At 51.9% G+C, this 16,748-nt stretch overlaps 1 protein-coding gene across 1 annotated transcript; it reads right to left on the minus strand.

Annotated features, from left to right (window-relative positions):
- Positions 1 to 4,313: 4,313 nt before the first annotated feature.
- Spocd1 (SPOC domain containing 1) lies at positions 4,314 to 14,395 on the minus strand. The gene is made up of 13 exons (XM_041652953.1): positions 14,360 to 14,395; positions 13,410 to 13,553; positions 12,926 to 12,983; positions 12,645 to 12,723; positions 11,779 to 11,938; positions 11,550 to 11,666; positions 9,782 to 9,907; positions 7,755 to 7,938; positions 7,481 to 7,628; positions 7,011 to 7,146; positions 6,486 to 6,575; positions 5,649 to 5,835; positions 4,314 to 4,975 (listed from the first exon to the last, which is right to left on the minus strand). Exons 1-13 carry the CDS (start codon positions 14,393 to 14,395, stop codon positions 4,314 to 4,316), a joined length of 2,127 nt encoding a protein of 708 aa, XP_041508887.1.
- Between the last annotated feature and the right edge of the window lie 2,353 nt (positions 14,396 to 16,748).

Genomic DNA, 16,748 nt, shown 5'->3' on the forward strand with positions numbered 1-16,748 from the left:
GCTCCTATGCCTTTCTCCATCACCAACAAGCATATTCTTCTACCCAAGACAGGCAGCAATCCCATTTATTTTAATTAAGCCTAATGAGAGCTATCCCAGCACAGAATGGAACTGGGTTTTGCCCTTTAATGCCCCTTCTGCCTCCTTGTGGCTCTAACAGTCAAGGCTGTTAAGGTTAGAAGAACACTGGGAGAGAGAAAGGCAAGAAAGACTCTCCCAGAACACGAAGAGCAGAAACCAGACCCAGCAAGGACTCCCCACCTTTCAAGGAAGCAGCTTCCAGGAAGTTCTGTTCCACCCCAGCCACACTTCTGCTTGCATAGTCCCAAGACTGGGGAACAGTGCAGGGCGAAACGGCTCTTCATTCTCCCGTCCCAGCTGTGTTGTAGCAGAGACTCCCAAGTGTCCTCAGTGGGGAAACTGAGGTCCAAGAAGGGCAAGGGAGTTACCCCCAGAGCTCTTCAGTCCTCTCCGGTGAAAGCTCAAACATGCAACTCTCTGAACAAAATTCCTGCTCTCCTTCCCTCTACCCCATCACAGGCCTCTCAGTCTGGCCTCCCAGTCAGCTGCTGCTGCTGCAGGAATACAAGGGCTCCTGACTCAGGGAACTCCTTGAGAGCAAGAGGGAAGTGGGAGGCCAGGGTCCATGGTACACCAACCTGACTTGACCAACAGTTCTCATCCCATGCCTGGGAATCCAGGCTGCCCTGACATATGGAAGTTCTTCCTGCCATGTCTGGAGCTGAAAAGGAAGTTCCGTTGCTTTCTCTGGGTTCTGTGTAGATGGAACTGGGTTCTAAAGAGGTGGGGAACAACCATACTCTGCCTACTGTCCGTCCATCAGAACATCAACGAGTATGTGTCAAAGTGGCACTGGCATGCCTCGAACCTTCACATAACCTAGTGAGTTAGAGATTAGTATGCCTATTTACAGAGAAGGAAACTGAGTCACAGAGAAGGGCACCAACCTAAGACGACACAGCTAAGATAGGCGCAACTGGGGTCCAACAAGTCTCAGGGAACTGAGTTTTCCGTTAGGACGTTTCGGTAAGGGCATGAGCGGACCAGAGCTGATGGTCACTGTCAGAAGTCTCCCACCCACCTCAAAACCGAGAACACGGAGACACACACACACAAAAAAGAAACACCCACAAACCACTCACGCATGCGCAGTCCAGGTGGCCATCCGACGGGATGAAAGCAAAACGAGGGGAACTGTCCAGGGATAGTTGCCCAAACAAGTTCCGGCTCCGCCTCTATGTTAATGACATGCAGATATATGTAAATTTGCACACGCAACTGCTTAAACCTTTGGGAGCAATAGGGTGACACGGGAGCAGTTGCTATGGAAATTCAAAAGAGACACTCTCCCCCCCCCCACCCCCCGCCGCCCCGCACCAGCAGGCGCACAGACACGTGTACAAAGACCCAGGATTCCTCGCTCTGGAGCCCAGAGGATCACGGAGTAACAGAGGGTGTGAACCGGAAGGAACCCCAGAGACTGCGCCCAGCCTGGGGGTGCCAACGCCGGTCCTGGTTGGGGGCGGGCGGTGTCCGCTAAAACCCTTTGGGCAGCAGGCGACTCCTTCTCGGCCTAGCAACTAGGGCCCCGCCCGGCGTTGCATAGCAACATTCCTAGAACCTAGCAACCGCCGATCACACCCCCTAGCAACGTCATGCCAAGCTGCGCTCCTGGTCCCTGTCAAGAGATAAGCAAAGAGCTTGTGAACTAGGAGCAGAAGGTGGATGGGGGTCATGTGTCCAGCCCCCATCCCGAGGCAGGATACAGAGTTTCGGGGTCTGTCTGTCTATCTATCTATCTATCGATCTATCTATCTATATCCCACTTCCCGGGGGCGAGTTATCAGAAGGCCGCGTTGGCATCCCCACCTAGGGAAGGGCAAACTGAAGCTCTAAAGGCAGGCCCCTGCGGAGGGCAAAGGCTAGCTCTTCTCCGATGCCTCTTCCTGTCTCCCGAAGAGAAAGCTGCGGCCAGTGGGAGGCGTGCGCCGCGGCGTCCCCAACCCCGCTGCGTTAGGAAAGCCACCCAAGTTGCAGGCTCCAAGAGGAGCTGCAGGTTTGCATAGTAATTGACAAAATTTGCATTTAGCGCTGAAGCTGCGGCATTCCCGTGCCCTCTGAGCCAGAGGAGTTCCCTCAAGAGCCCCGTTCCTTTCCCTGGTTCACCTATCCAGAACCTTCTCCCTGCTCCCACTTACAATCCACCCTCGCCCACCACCCCCGCTTCCAACTCCTCCTCCCATTTTCTCTCACCCCCCCCACCCCCAGCTCAGCTTCTGTCCTGCTAGCCCCGACCTCCATCCCAAGGCAGAGGGCCCCCTCTGCTGTCGGCTGGGGGTAGGGCAGTCGCAGAGCTCTTGGGGTAGAAAGAGGGGCACCTCTTATTAATCATCTCTCCCTTTCCAGCCCAGCAGGCTCCCGAATGAGGCATACTTCGGATGCTGCAGCGAAGGGCGGTGTCCTGGGTGAATCAGCCTGGGGCAGCTAGTTCCCAAGTCAGTGCCCAGACTCACAGCTGCTATGAGAAGCTCACTCCGGATCCAAGGCAGGGCAGCCGTCAAGCCACAATTCCACCTCAACAGGCTTGAATGTCTTCCCAGGCCTAGACCCTGGCTGTCTCTGGGAGTTGGCAGGACCTGCACAAAGCAGACCCCTTTAACAGAGACCCACACAGAGACCTGTAGACACAAGCCTGTACTGAGAGGCCCTCGCCAGTGTACATGGACACAGACATGTAGGGAACAAGGTGGTACTGTGTGCCATCCCTCGGTTTATCCCAAAAGAAAAATGGACATCAGAAAGGTAAAATCACTCCTGGAGCTGGAGAGAAGGCCCGGATGGCTCATAGCCTATTAACCCTAGCATTAGAGGCAGGGGGATAACAGCTATCTAATTTCCAAAGCTCGCTGGTAACCTAGCCAAAATGGTGAGCTTCCGGTTCAGGGAGAGATCCTGTCTCAAAGTGAGGACAGGGAGAGGAGAGGATGCCAAAGCTCTGCTCTGACCTCCATGGCTCACGGATACGCTCACACACCGTAACTAAATGAACAGCACAAAGCCACCCCTTTCCTTTTCCTAACAAACACCTCTACCTCCTTGGACCCTCTGTCTGTCAGTTTCTCCTCCAACCCCAGTCTGTCTTCTCTCCCAACACGGATTCTTTCCCTTAATTCAGATTTTTTTTTTGAGACGGTGTTTTAGCCAGGGTTCTCTAGAGGTACAGAACTTACAGAATGAATATATATGAATATATATATACATATGAATATATACACGCATATTTATTAGAGCGGCTTCCAAGCTGTGGCTCAGCTAGTCTAACAGCTGCCTACCAATGCAGAGTCCAGGAATCCAGTCGTTGCTCACTCTACAAGGCGAGGGGATGTCTCAGCTGGTCTTCAGTACACGCCAAATCCCTAAGAAGTAGGCTCTAATGCCAGTGAAGGAAGGGACTCACTAGTGAGAGCAAGCAGGCAGAGAGCAAACTTCCTTCTTCCACGTCCTTTACATAGGCTGGTGTGGCCCAGATTAAAGATCTTCTACCTCAAAGATCCAGATTGGAAGTGGGTCTTCCCACTTCAAACGATTTCATTAATAAAAAAATTTCCTCATAAAGTGTGCTCAGCTGTTTGGATTTTTAGTTAATTCCAGATGCGATCAATCTGAGAGGCAAGAATAGCCATCATGGGTTGGGCGGTGGTGCACACCTTTAACCCCAGCACTCAGGAGACAGAGTCAGGTGGATCCCTGAGTTCATGACCAGCCTGGTCTACAGGGCAAGTTTCCAGGGGGCCAGGGTTACACAGAGAAACCTTGTCTCCAAAAGCCAAAAATGAATAAAATAAAATAGCCATCACTGACAGACAGGATCTCGCTGTGGAACACAGGCTGGCATGGAACTCGCTATGTAGAACAATCTGGACTCAAACTCAGGAGATCTCTCTACCTGTCCCTGCCTCCAGAGTACTTCTGGAATGTGTGCCCACCCACACTTGACTCAGAGTGTTTTTTAAATGCCTCCAGAAGTCACATAGCAAAACCTTTGTCCTGGGACAAACTGATGGTTCAGGACCCCTGATCAGCAATGGGGGAGGTCATGCCTTTGTAGGAAAAATACATTTTCAAAGACACTTCAAGCCACACCTGGATGGGACTAGAGATGCTCCTACACAATTATCAGATGCCATTTTTATTTTGCTAAGTTTTTATAGAACCAAAAATCAACATCAAACAGGTTGCAGAACAGATACAAACTGGGTGGGGGGGTCGGGGTTGACTCACCTCTCTCTTGTTCAGCACTGGTAAGGGAACAAACGCTCCTGTTCTGATGGGTCCGAAGGGTCAGGCCTCTCTGGCCAGGGACACTCCGAGCCATCTCCATCCACAGGGCCCACAGGAAGGTCTGGGATTGGCCCGTGGGGGTCTGGAACTGTAGATACTGCAGAGGATGGGAGAAGGGGCTCCTGGCCTGGGGGCCACAGCGAGGCCTGGAACTGGTGAGTCATGCTCACTAAGATACTGAGGTGCTGGAGTATGTCTTGTTGGAAACAGGAGGCCCTATGGAGGTGCTGTCCATGACCAATGCCAGGCAAAACTGGTCCACCTGAATTGGGATGTTGGGGGTGGCACCAGCTTGCTTCTGGGGACTGCTGTTCCCACCTAGGTTGCTGCCTCCCCCTGCCTCTGGGGAGGTTCTGCCAGTCACAAACATTCCTTGGAGCCAAGCTGTCCTTGGCCAAGCTCTGCTTTGGGGCCTCCTCGTGGGAAGGTGATCCTCTTAGGGTGGCCTCTGATATACTGTCCTCTGGCTGGTAGAATCTCTTCTCCACTTTTTTGCTGAAGGAGACAGTCTTTGGAATCTTGTTCCACAGAGGGCTGGACAAAGCTATGTCTGGAAGTCCATCCTTCGGGAACAACACAGCTAGTAACAGGCTCGGGTGAGTGGTTTCAAGGCCTGAGAAGAGGAGAAGGAAGGGTCCCAAGACCTGGAGGAAGTCAGCATGGATTCCCTAAAAGCTGCCGTGGATCTGCAAGGTTGTTCATGAGAACCTCCTGGCAGTGAGATTGGGAGAAAGCAAGCAGGCAAGCGAGCCTGGCTCAGAATGCTTGGTCTAGGTGATCAAGGGATGGCTTGGCCTCAAGGCTTAACAGTCTGTGCCATTTGGGAGGTTGGTGCATCATCTGTCCTTGTGCCTACCACAAAGCCAGGCAATGACTTACTGCAGAATGAATGAATGAGAGTTGAATGGCTGTGGGCTGGGCAGTATCATAGGGAGAGACCTGCGAACGCAGAAGGTGTACCTGGACTAGCTGGCAACTATGTCCCAAGACAAGCTGGGCTTTTGCCCAGAACTGCCTCATGGAGAATATGTCACTCCGCCTCCAATACTGGGAACTGCAGCTCAGAAAGGTGTTAAAGCTGCTCTGAGTCCCTAGAGCCCTCTTCCATAGGTGCTTTCCTAGGGCCACGCCTAGACTGATCCTTGCCCTGAAGCCAGGCCTGGCTAATGTGGCTGCAGAGTCGCACCTATTCCTCCTGGCTGTGTCTGCATCTGCCTCTGTCCTGCTAAACCTGGGTCAAGCCTGGCTGCTCTGTAGCTCTATGCGGGTGTATACTCAGTTCTCACCTGGGCCCCCCAGAGGGCGCAGTCTGGCTGGCAAAGCCTGGAAGACGGGCAGAGGCAGCAGGACCATCTTCACGTGCTGCACAGTGGTCAGGCAGTGGCGTTGTTTGTTGTTGAGGTAGGAGTAGAGCAGGCGATAGTTGTGGATGTCCGAAGACCCATGGGGACACAGCCTGGCCGCGCAGATATCCTGGGATACAAAAGGAAGTGGCAAAGAAGCCCTCATCCTCTGGGCCTGCAGGCATACTCAGACTCAACAGGACAACGGTTCTCAACCTTCCTAAAACTGCGACCCTTTAATACAGTTCCTCATGTTGTGGTGACCGCCCCAACCATAAAATTACTTTTATTATCATTATATTATTATTATTTTTTAAAGGTTTATTTATTTATTATGTATACAGTGTTTTGTCTTTTTGTGTGTCTGCAGCCAGAAGAGGGCACCAGACCTCATTACAGATGGTTGTGAGCCACCAGTGGTTGCTGGGAACTGAACTCAGGACCTCTGGAAGAGCAGCCAGTGTTCTTAACCTCCGAGCCATCTCTCCAGCCCCATAAGATTATTTCTGTTGCTACTTCATAGCTGTGAGTTTTGCAACTGCTATGTATCAAAATGTAAATATCTGATTATGCAGGATATCTCATATGCGACCCCTGTGAAAGGATTGTTTGGCCTCCCTGGGGGTGGCAACCCACAGGTTGAGAACCACCGCTCTAGGAAGAAGCCAGAGAGGGGTGGGAACTTGCACAGGGTCATTAGTGAGTCTGGGAACTGGGGGGGGAGGGGGAGCTAAGAAGGAAAGGCAAAAAGAGAAGGTTCCCTAAGAGCAGATAGTTTACCTTTGCTTTGGCTGGGCACATGCTGTCTAGAAGATCCCAAAGGTCATTTGGAGGGAGGCAGCCTGCTGAGCGAATGACCTCCGGCAGAGCCTGGGGATGAGTGATTGGTGAGCACCCAGCTTCCCACCCTTTTAGGCAGTTTTATTTCCCATTACCTCAAGCCAAAGCCTGATGAGAAGGGTAGAGAAAGTATCTGAACCCTCAGGGACTCCCCCAGAGAGCTCTAACTCCCCCTGAAGGCCTACAGGTTGTCCTGGCCAAAGTCTAAGGGGCCCTCCCTCACTGTTCATCAGTCAGTCATTCAACCATCATTCCTAAACCTTCCTGCGACCTGAGAGGCCCCAGGATGCTCTCCCAGAACCCCCCCCCCCTCCCGTGCCTTAGGCCTTGAGGGTGAGAGAGCTAGCACACTCAGTGTGTTAACGCCCTCAAAGCTCACTGGTGATCTGTAGAAGCGATGGATGAATTACCAATGGGGTTGAGCAGTGTGTGTGAGGAGGTCCTTAGTAAGCAGAAGTGGAGTACCTGGAGAAGCTGGCAGCTGTGTCCGGAAATCAGCTGGGCCTTGGCCCGGAATGGCTTGATAGAGAACATGTCTAGGGAGCCTTCCCAGGGTGGAGGGCTGGGAGGGACATCTTTGGGCTCAGCAGGTATCTGGAGCCTAAAAGGAGGGACGGGGAGGGACAAGCAGAGTCATTAGGATGTCCCCAGCACCCCTTCCTCTGCAGAGTCAGTACTGCCTTCTCACTGCAGAGACCTGAGCACTGAGCCAAGCATGACCTTGTGCAGAGGGAGCCAAGAGACCGCATGAGTTCCATTTCACATATAGAAAAACAGAGGTTCACGGACCGGGAAGACTTAAGGTCATAAAGGAAGGAAGCTCCTGCAGCTTGTATATGTTATAGCTTCAGCTGGTGGCCTCTCCCACCCATGCTGCTGAGCCGCTCACCTCCCCTGTCACTAGCACAGAACCCTGAAGGTTCCCAGTCCCATACCTATCCTGTGGTTCCTTGGAAGATGTCTCCCCAGCCTTGAGCATCTCTGGAGAGGACACAGGAGCTGGACTTGGGGTGTTCCGGATGGCATTTTCCTCCTTATTCATGATGATGGAGGAGTCTGGCAGTTTAGTTGAGGATTTCCAATCTGCAAAGAGCAGAAGCAACCACTGATATGAGCAGGCAGAGACAGAAAACAGCCCACAGCCTGACGGCCAAGGTGACCTGCAACACAGGCAATCCCATTCTGCCTCCTGCGAACTGGGCCACCCACCCGTGCTGTGGCTGACGCCCACAAGTGGCTCCAGACAGCTACTATTGATGCCCTTCCTGCCTTCCTTCCCGCCCTTGCAGATGTGGCAGTTTGAGTCCCAGAAGTGGTGCTGATGCTGATCTGTAGTGTCCTCCAGGGGGGTCATCAGGGCCGGTGGGCTGTACTCTCGGAGCATCATGGGTTCCTGGGAAGATGGGACAGATGTCAATGTGGCCAGGGAGGCCAGCAGTCCTCTACAGGTAGAGAGCTTCAGGAATATGTGGTTTGTTTTTCTAAATATGTCTTTAAAAAAAAAACATTCCAAGACACTGGAAATTTGTAAAGAAAACTTGGGAAATCAAAAAACTGAAAAACCGCCAGGAGGTGGAGGAGCACACCTTTAATCCTATCACTTGGAAGGCAGAATTCTGTGAGGTCGAGACCAGTCTGGTCTACAAAGCTAGTTCCAGGACAGTTAGGGCTACACGGAGAATCCCTGTCTTGTTCAGACAACTGTTGAGATGCTGGGCACTCCTTATCATAGTTTTTCTACGCAGACAGTCTGGGGGTCCTTTCTATAATAGCTGGGGTCAAGTATCCTTTGTACTCTCGTTTTGCCCACTAATTGCAATAGAGACATTTGCCCTTTCTCTAGACCCTGGACAGACTATGGGGCAGACTGTCACCTGCATTGCCAGTCACCAATTGGGAGCCCTGAAAGCGTCTGTCTTCACACACAAAGTGCTTTCCAAAATTCTGCATCCTTTCCTCAGGTCAAGTTCTCAGAAGCAGGTGACAGAACCCAGAGGAACAACCTTTTAATCACCGTTCTCATAAGAGAAATCCCTTTAGTACAGACGTAGGCTGCGTCCAGAGGGTTTGGAGGGATCCTCGAAATGCTACCAGGTTCCTATCTCAGCTCCGCTCCGTTCCTGCCCACTACACTAAGCTTAGTCGATGGCTCGGGTTTCAGAAAGGCACGAACTGTGTCAGTCATTGCCGTGCTCAAATGAGGTGCCGTTTGTAAAAGGGGCACATGGCAGGTACTCAATATGGAGTAAAGATTGCTCTTCTCTGTCACCTTCCCCTCTCTCCTCCCTTCTCCTGGAGCTCTTCTCTGCATGGCTCCAGTCCCTCTCCAGTGTTGACACACAGCCTCTTGAGGGAGGGAATGTGACTTGGGGTGGGCTGGGGAGCAGCTGTTCCCCCTGAGGGCTCCTCTCTACACAGGCACTCATTCTTCTTGGCCTGGATACGGGGTGTGGGGGGAGTGCGAGGTGGGGGGGGCTGGATTCTGCCTTGTCACGCCCGCTGTCATGTCCCCCCAAGGCCTAGCACCCAGGAGGAGTTTTAACAAATCTGTACTGAGGGAATGAACACAAGCGAAGGGACTTGCCTGCCTTCCTCCCGTCTCCTGATCAGAAACACACAAAGTCAGGTGAAGACTGATCTATGGAGACCCCAACCAAGCCAGAGTGGCCTTTGGAGGGTGATGGATGTAATGCAAGGGCCACAGGACACTGAGATGCTGGCTAACCAAGCTGGCGGGCTCCGGGCAAGATGGAGGGGCTCCAGTGTGAAATGGTAAAGGAGGTGCCAGGGAATGAAGCTAACCCATCAATGAGAGGCGTAGATGTTAGGCTTCCTCCAGGCACAAGGGCAAGGTGAGGAGGTCGTCCTCTGACTAGACTGCCCAGGGTGTGGGTCATTCCCTGCCTGCGGCAACTCCAAGCAAATAAATCCACTAATAAAACAAGTCCTTATCTTTCACATCTAGAAAAGCCACTGCCTGAAGTCAGAATGGCTGGGGTTCGGGTGACCACAATGACCAGCCTTAGTGCCCTCCTGCAAGTGTTCTGGAGTTAGGCAGAAAGAAGGGAGACCAGCCCCCGGCCGATTGCCACCACCTATTCTCGTGCCTCGACCATGAACAGCCAGAGTCACAGACCCTACTAAACCTAGAACATGCAGCCCATGGAGTAGGCAGTGATCTTGCTCAGGGACCCATAGATGTGGGGTACCTGTGCCTAAGTCAGGTTGTCCCTTACCATCAGGTCCTCCAGGGTCAGCATCTGATCTGAGTCCCGTGGGATCTCTACCTCACCCTTGTGAGTCAGTTTGGAGGTGGGAAGTCTATACAGCTCCTTCTGTTGTTGCTCAATGATGTCCAGGCCCTGCAGAGGGCATGCTAAACTCAGCCAGGGTATCGGCCCACCAAGCTCCCAGTCACTCCCTTCCCCCCTTCAAGGTTTCTCCCTTGGCAGCTCCCCTCCTTTTCAAGCCTCTCTCTGTCCACTTAGAAAGTCAGCCCCTCAGCCCCACCCCTCCAGGTGCCACTCACTGAAGTCCTGCCTCCTCTAGGAAGTCTTCACCCAAGTCGATTAGTGTCTCTGGCTGCCCCACCCCATTCCACCCTGAGGAGGCTGTGGTTTCTGGAACAAACTGAGTCCCAGATGGGCCACTAATAAAGATGTAAAGATTAGTTTGACTTTGGGCCACCATTTAGTTTCCCTAAAGCTCAGTTTATCTGTTCTCTGGGGATTAAGAACACGGTATTAAACAGTACACGAAGAAGGCCCAGTCTAGTCCGAGGCTCACAGTAATCCCCAGCTGGCTGCCACTGTTGCTATCGGCGTCACCTGAACTGCAGGCCCGTCTCTCCTTTTCTAATGGCGCAGGAAAATGGGGGTCCTGCACCACCACACCCAGGCAGGTGGGCTCCATGATGAGGACATGACCCTTGTACCCCAAAAGGCCCACACTTGATTCAGGCTCTGTGTTCATTACCTTAAAATTCTTCACACATGGGCATGCATGTTAGTGGACAGCTAGATGCGTGTGTACGTGTGTACATGCGCCCGCCCATGGAAGCCAGAGATTATCTGTGATGTCCTTCCTCAGGAGCCATCGGCCTGAGGTCTCTCCAGGTGAGGCTTGCTAGCAAGCCCCAGGGATTTGTCCATCTCCACCTCCCCGGCCAGCACTGGGGTTACAAACACATACCTACATAGATACTGGAACTCGAACTCGGGGCTTCATGCCTGTGTGGCAAGCACTCCGCTGGCTGAGCTCCCTTCCCAGCCCCCCACCCTGGAATTATTTTGATTTGATTTGGTTTGGTTTGGTTTTTCCAGACAGGGTTTCTCTGTGTAGCTCTGACTGTCCTGGAACTCACAGGGATGCTCCTGCTTCTGCCTCCCGAATGCTGGGATTAAAGGTGTGCGCCACCACTGCCCCACTCACCCCGGAGCTCTTAATGGTTGTTTCACAGAGGCCTCACTGACCTCTAAACCACACAGTTGTTCCTATCCTATGACACCGCCAGTGCTGGACAGAAACTTAGCTGAGAAAATGGAATGGCTCTCCTCCTCAGCACCTCAACCCTGGACCAGTCTTGTCAGCCTCTGGCCACCACGCAGCAGGCCAAAAGCCAGCTCAATGCCGTATCTTCTCCGCTCCCAGAGTTCCATGTAGGGTGAGGTCATGGGTCAGGCAGGGTACAGGGGGATTTAACTGAGGAGGGTGGAGCTGTGGGACTCCCTCTCCCAATCCTGAAGTTAGGAGGGGAAGACCACTGGCAACTTCCTCACGAAAGTCCTCCCAGCCCCACAAAGCCCAACTCCACAGAGAAACACAAGTGTGGCCTCTTTTCCTACCTTTGTCCTGAAGACTCTCCCTCAGGCCTGCTTTCTGTTTTCTCCAGCTTCTTCTCAATCATGACTGGCTGTCCTGCTTCCTCTGTCCCCACCTTCCACTGCAGGGCCACCCCCGACAGGGCCCTCCCACCTCTTGTGGCTTGTCTGTGCAGCAGCTCACCTTTCTTTCCTCCTGGTCCCGCCAGCGGGACAGCTCCTTGGGGGCCAGCTGGATTGAGCTCATCTGCACCAGGTCATGAGGGCTGACATCACAGTGTGCCACTTTGAGAAACAGGTCCTGTCGGGGAAGAAAATGCACCATTTCACCCTGAAAGCACCCACTCCAACCTACTGTCTGCTCGTGGTGTCCCCAAGGGAGGGCTGGGCAGGCTGCACCTCCCCCAGCTCACGGAGTTTCGAGGATCCTTCAGGTTGAAGAGCAGGCTGCGGTACTTGGTCTTGTAGCGGAGGTTCGTGTCTTGGGTCAGGTGGAAGAGGGCCGCCTCAATGCCCTCTGCAATGCCTGCTATCTCCTCTTCCCTCAACAGCAGGTCTGGATGCTCCTGGACACTATGAGGACAAGCAAGCCTTGAGCAGGGAAGTTGTCCTCTCATTTAACCCCAGGAGGAAATGCAGGGGTAGGGGACAGGAGCTGGACTATCTCCTCTCTACTGTGGGTATTTCCCCATGGACCCAGTAACTCCCACCCCAGCACTGTAAAGAAATGGTGTATCTTCCATTTACACGGGGAGCACTCAGAGTTAGGGGCTCATCCTAAGGCTACACCCTAAGGATCAGGGGCAATACATGTGTCAAAGCCAGGCTCCTGGGTCTGTGTGGAAAGGACTAAGCCTGAGGTTGGAGGTTAAGGAATCAACTGAAGCAAAGAACCGAGCTGGGGTGGGAACAATGAAACATCAACCAAGGGATGGACAGACATAACCCTGACTTACTACTGACTTGCTGTGCAGCCTTTGCCAACTCCTGCCCTCTCTGAGCTTGCTCTCACCATCTGTGCATGAGAACCTCAAAGGGCTCAGACCTTTAGACCCTCCCAGCCCAGAAGCTCACTGCAACTGGAACCATGTATTACAGACACATGGTTTACATTGCAGTTCGCCACTGGCTGTGTGAGTCAGTGACCTCCTGGCACCAAATGTGTTTGGATACACACACACACACACACACACACACACACACTCACTCAAAAGTGGCCCGGCCCAGAGCTACACAGAACAGCAGTCAGCACAGCTGGGAGTAGGGAGCAAAGCCTTACCGAGTCCACAGCACCTCCTGCATGGTACGGACCACGGTGGCTCGCACTCCAACATCCAGAGGCATAGTCTCCTGCTCACCTGGGGTAAGGCAATGTGTCATGTGATCCCAGGGACTTCAAGAAGCATGAGGAGGGGCAGACTTTAGGGGGCTTAGATCCCATCAAGGACCTCGGATCCCAGTGCCTTTGGGGGAGAACTTTGGGCTGATGGTGAAGACAGGGATCCCAGCCGAAGCCAGGAGGGGGGTGAGCATCCTCTCACAAGCTCTGTGGACCATCACCTGGGTCCTCAGTCCCCGACTGAAGAGGCTCCTCATTTTCCATTTCCGGGAGGTCACACTGTGCAGAGAGAAAAGCGTAGTGGAGAGGTCCACTCCAGCCAAGGCTGTCTTGTGCCAGCAGGAGCTGTACTTACTCATGGTCCCTCAGCCTCTACGGAGAGATCCCTACGGAGCTTTGGGATAAAGGAGGCCTTCAAGAGCACTCTCTGGTCCCGTTTCCAATAGATGGCTGGGAACCCTGGTGCAGCAGGATTTGTGGGGTCAGCCAAGATCACATTAGAGCCTTCCAAACACAATGAAAACCCAGCTCCTGTGTCCCCAAACTCCCGCAGAGCCGAGGCCAACAGCCAAGTGGGGCTAACCTACCTCGAAACACTAATCTGTGAGACCTTGGCCAAGTCACCCCATCCGGGGCCTCAGGGACATTATGTGGAAGGTAGCCATAGAAGCAAGATTAATCACTAGACCCTAGCTAGCTCTGTACCTGACAACTGGCAGGGTGAGAAGTCATGGGCCTCTTCTGCCTCCTGGCTGAGCTGTCCTTCATGTCCTCCAGAGTTTCAAGCTGCCCCCCTGGCTGGCTGTTGTTGAAGGCTCCCAGGAGCTGGATCACCGGCCCAGAGCAGACCTGCAGGGACAGAGCCCGTCAGGAAGGAAACACTTATCCTGACTCCACCTCCTCCTGCTCAAAGATCTCCTGTGCCTCTGTCAGGGACTCACTGTAAAACTAAAGCCACTACCACCTATGTATTGTCCCTAAGAGGAATCTCTTCATGGATATTTAAAAGTGATGAGTAGCCAGGTAGTGGTGGTGCATGCCTTTAATCCCAGCACTTGAGAGACAGAGGCAAGCAGGTGTCTGTGAGTTCAAGGCCAGCCTGATCTACAGAATGAGTTCCAGGACAGTCAGGACTACACAGAGTGCCTGACATATTGCTCCCTTTTTACCACTACTCCCAGGAAACTCAGTGTTTTTTTTTTTGGCACCTAGAAGTTGTGCCTTCTTAGGATTGGTGGTAAGGGTGTTGTTGTACAGACAGTCAGTGCTTCCTCCTTTTCTTGCTTCCTTTGGACTTTTGTCTCTTTAAAAAGTGCATTTTAAATCTTTTTAGTATGTTACAAATCACGAGAATTGTGTTGGAAGCATGTGTGTGTGTGTGCGTGTATGCATGCATGCAATTGTATGCACACGTATGTGCATATGTGTGTGTGTGTGTGTGTGTGTGAGAGAGAGAGAGAGAGAGAGAGAGAGAGAGAGAGAGAAGGGAGGAGTTGGGCTGGAAGGTTGGAGAGAAACTGAAGTCTAAGCTTCGACATCACTGAGGTAAGGGGAGGGTGGGGAATAGGGTTCAGAGCCTCTGCTGAGGGGGACCGGCCCACTCACATCCCAAAGGAAAGGAGGATGAAGGGCGGTGATGAAGGAAAAGGACCTACATAGTACACGAGCTTCACTCCGCGGGGGACTCTCATCGCGTCCTTAAAGAAAAAATAAAGAGGGCATAGAGATTAGAACCCAGAGGACCAGGAACGCCCCCCCCCCCAAGAATTCACAGGAATGGCAGGATAGCCAGGCTGGCATTTGTTATGGGGGCACTTCTAATACTTACGTCACATCCAGACTGTAAATTCTGTGTGATCACTGAACAAGGGAGGGAATTGTTTAAAAATCGTGCTCCCGGGGGCCTGGAGAGGGCCCCCTGCAAGGACTCACTGCTGCCCCAGATCATACAGTACGCTCTGTTACCACCTCACAGAGGAGGAAACCGAGGCTTTAACCGGCTGTAAAAAGTCCTACGCTACTGAGCTGTGCAGTTAATGTTGGAACTTAATTCTCCCTGATTCCGCAGGCCCTACCCCACACTGTGGGGCAACGTGGAGCTGTGGGAAGATTCATGGGATGATGTCGTGATGTGTTATTGGGAGAAAAGGGGGGAAAATAGGTTAGAAAACAGTGTCTGTTGCATAAGCCCATTTATGTAAATATATATTTATAGATGCAAAATAGATGTTATCTCCAGGGAATGAATTCCAGGGAGACTTTCACTTTCTACATGTGTACACTTGGGAATTGATGTTATTCAAAATGAGCACGTATTTCTCTCATAACCAGAAACATATTTTTTATTAAAAAGCAAGTGCAGAACAATATACGTAGCATGCCACCGTTTGCGTTCCAGAGAGAATGAATTTTTAAATGTGTATTTGCTTGACTACACATAAAATATATCTGGAAGTCTCTGCAGATCCTAATAGTCCCGGCTGCTGGCGTGCACTGGGTGCGGGGAGAGAGACTCTGCCCTTGGTTTCTTTTTCAAACCATGGGATGAATCAGCCTTAAAAAAAAGTTGAGAATGAGGGAGAAAAAAAGGAAAAAGGGGCCTGGGTGCGGGGAGGCAGCAGAGGTATTAGGCCAGGCTTTCCTTCATAGTTGAAAGCCGTTGCCTGTCTCTCGACTCAGGGGGTCCTTCCACGAGTCCCACGAGGCTTGGTCTCTCAATGCAGCAGACAGAATACAGACAGGATGGGTGTGTAATATTGTTAAAGCAAGAGAAGAGCGAAAGGGCAAAGATGAAAACAATCAGATTCTGTGGGGAACCAAACACAATTTCTGGAAATAAAAACATAATTAAAATTAAAAACTCAGGGTATAGGTTTAATAGCATATTAGACACAGCTGAAGCCAATTAATGAGCTGGGAGCTAGATTTCAAGAAGTTATCCAGAACAGTCGTAGCGCAGAGGCTGTGGAGCGAAGTCAGGAAGATGCAAGTGATAGGAGCGAGCGGGACTAATTAATCTAACTAATTAGGAGAGAGGGAAGGAAAGCCGGTGGAAGCAGCACTTGAAGGTACACAGGGAAGAGTTTTCCCAGAACGGATGAAAGACAACAATTCACAGATTTAAAAAGTCCTGCGGAGTTCAAACAGGAAAATTAAAGGAATCTCACACCTACAGACATCAATCCCCAGTAATCAGGGAATTCAGAAAACACCAGGAGAGGGGCTGGGGAGGTTGTTCAACAGCTCTTCCAGAAGACCAGAAGTTCTGTGCCCAGCACCCATGCCTAACGGCTCCCAAATGCCTGTAACTCCAGGTCCAAGGAGAGTCGATGCCCTCACTGGCCTCCAAATGTCCTCGAGCGTGCGCGCGCGCACAAACACACACACACACACACACACACACACACACAGAGTTTAAAGGGGGGCTGCTGGTGAGATGACTCGGGGATTAAGAGTACTTAATGTTCTTGCAGAGGACTGGGGTTCAGTTCCCAGCACCCGCATTAAGCAACTCACCAACCACCTGTAACTCCAATTCCAAGGGACCTGCCACCCTTTCTGGCTACAAAGGTACCTGCACCCACAGGGTAGTTAGACACATATAGTGCACATATGGACACATCAATCTTTAAAACATAAATATATGATTCTTAAAATAAGAAAGAAAAAATAACGGCCAGCAAGAATATTAAAACGGTCCACTACTGCGGAGAACGGTGTTGGAGCTCTGAACTCCCTTCTCTGTCCTCAAGGCTGCACCAATACTGTCATTAACACATTTGACACAAGAAGAAACTGAAGCACAGAGGTTAACTAGCCAGTAAACCAAAGACCCAGCCAGTCTGACTCTAGAAGGCCCCACCTTCACTCACTGTGCTACAACACTCACTAAACGACACTGTGCCTATGAAGGGGGGCGGACTCTTAGCCAAACAACTGGCTCCCCAGTGTCAAGAAGGAAAAGCAGAAGACAGCAGGAGATTCTTTCCAAGGTGCTCAAACAAAGCAATCATCCACAGTCCACTGTTGACCTTTTTGGAGCAT

The sequence above is a fragment of the Microtus oregoni genome, unplaced genomic scaffold, assembly GCF_018167655.1.
Source record: "Microtus oregoni isolate MIOR12 unplaced genomic scaffold, Mior012 000005F_ref0000423, whole genome shotgun sequence".
In the NCBI taxonomy this organism is placed as follows: Eukaryota; Metazoa; Chordata; class Mammalia; order Rodentia; family Cricetidae; genus Microtus; species Microtus oregoni.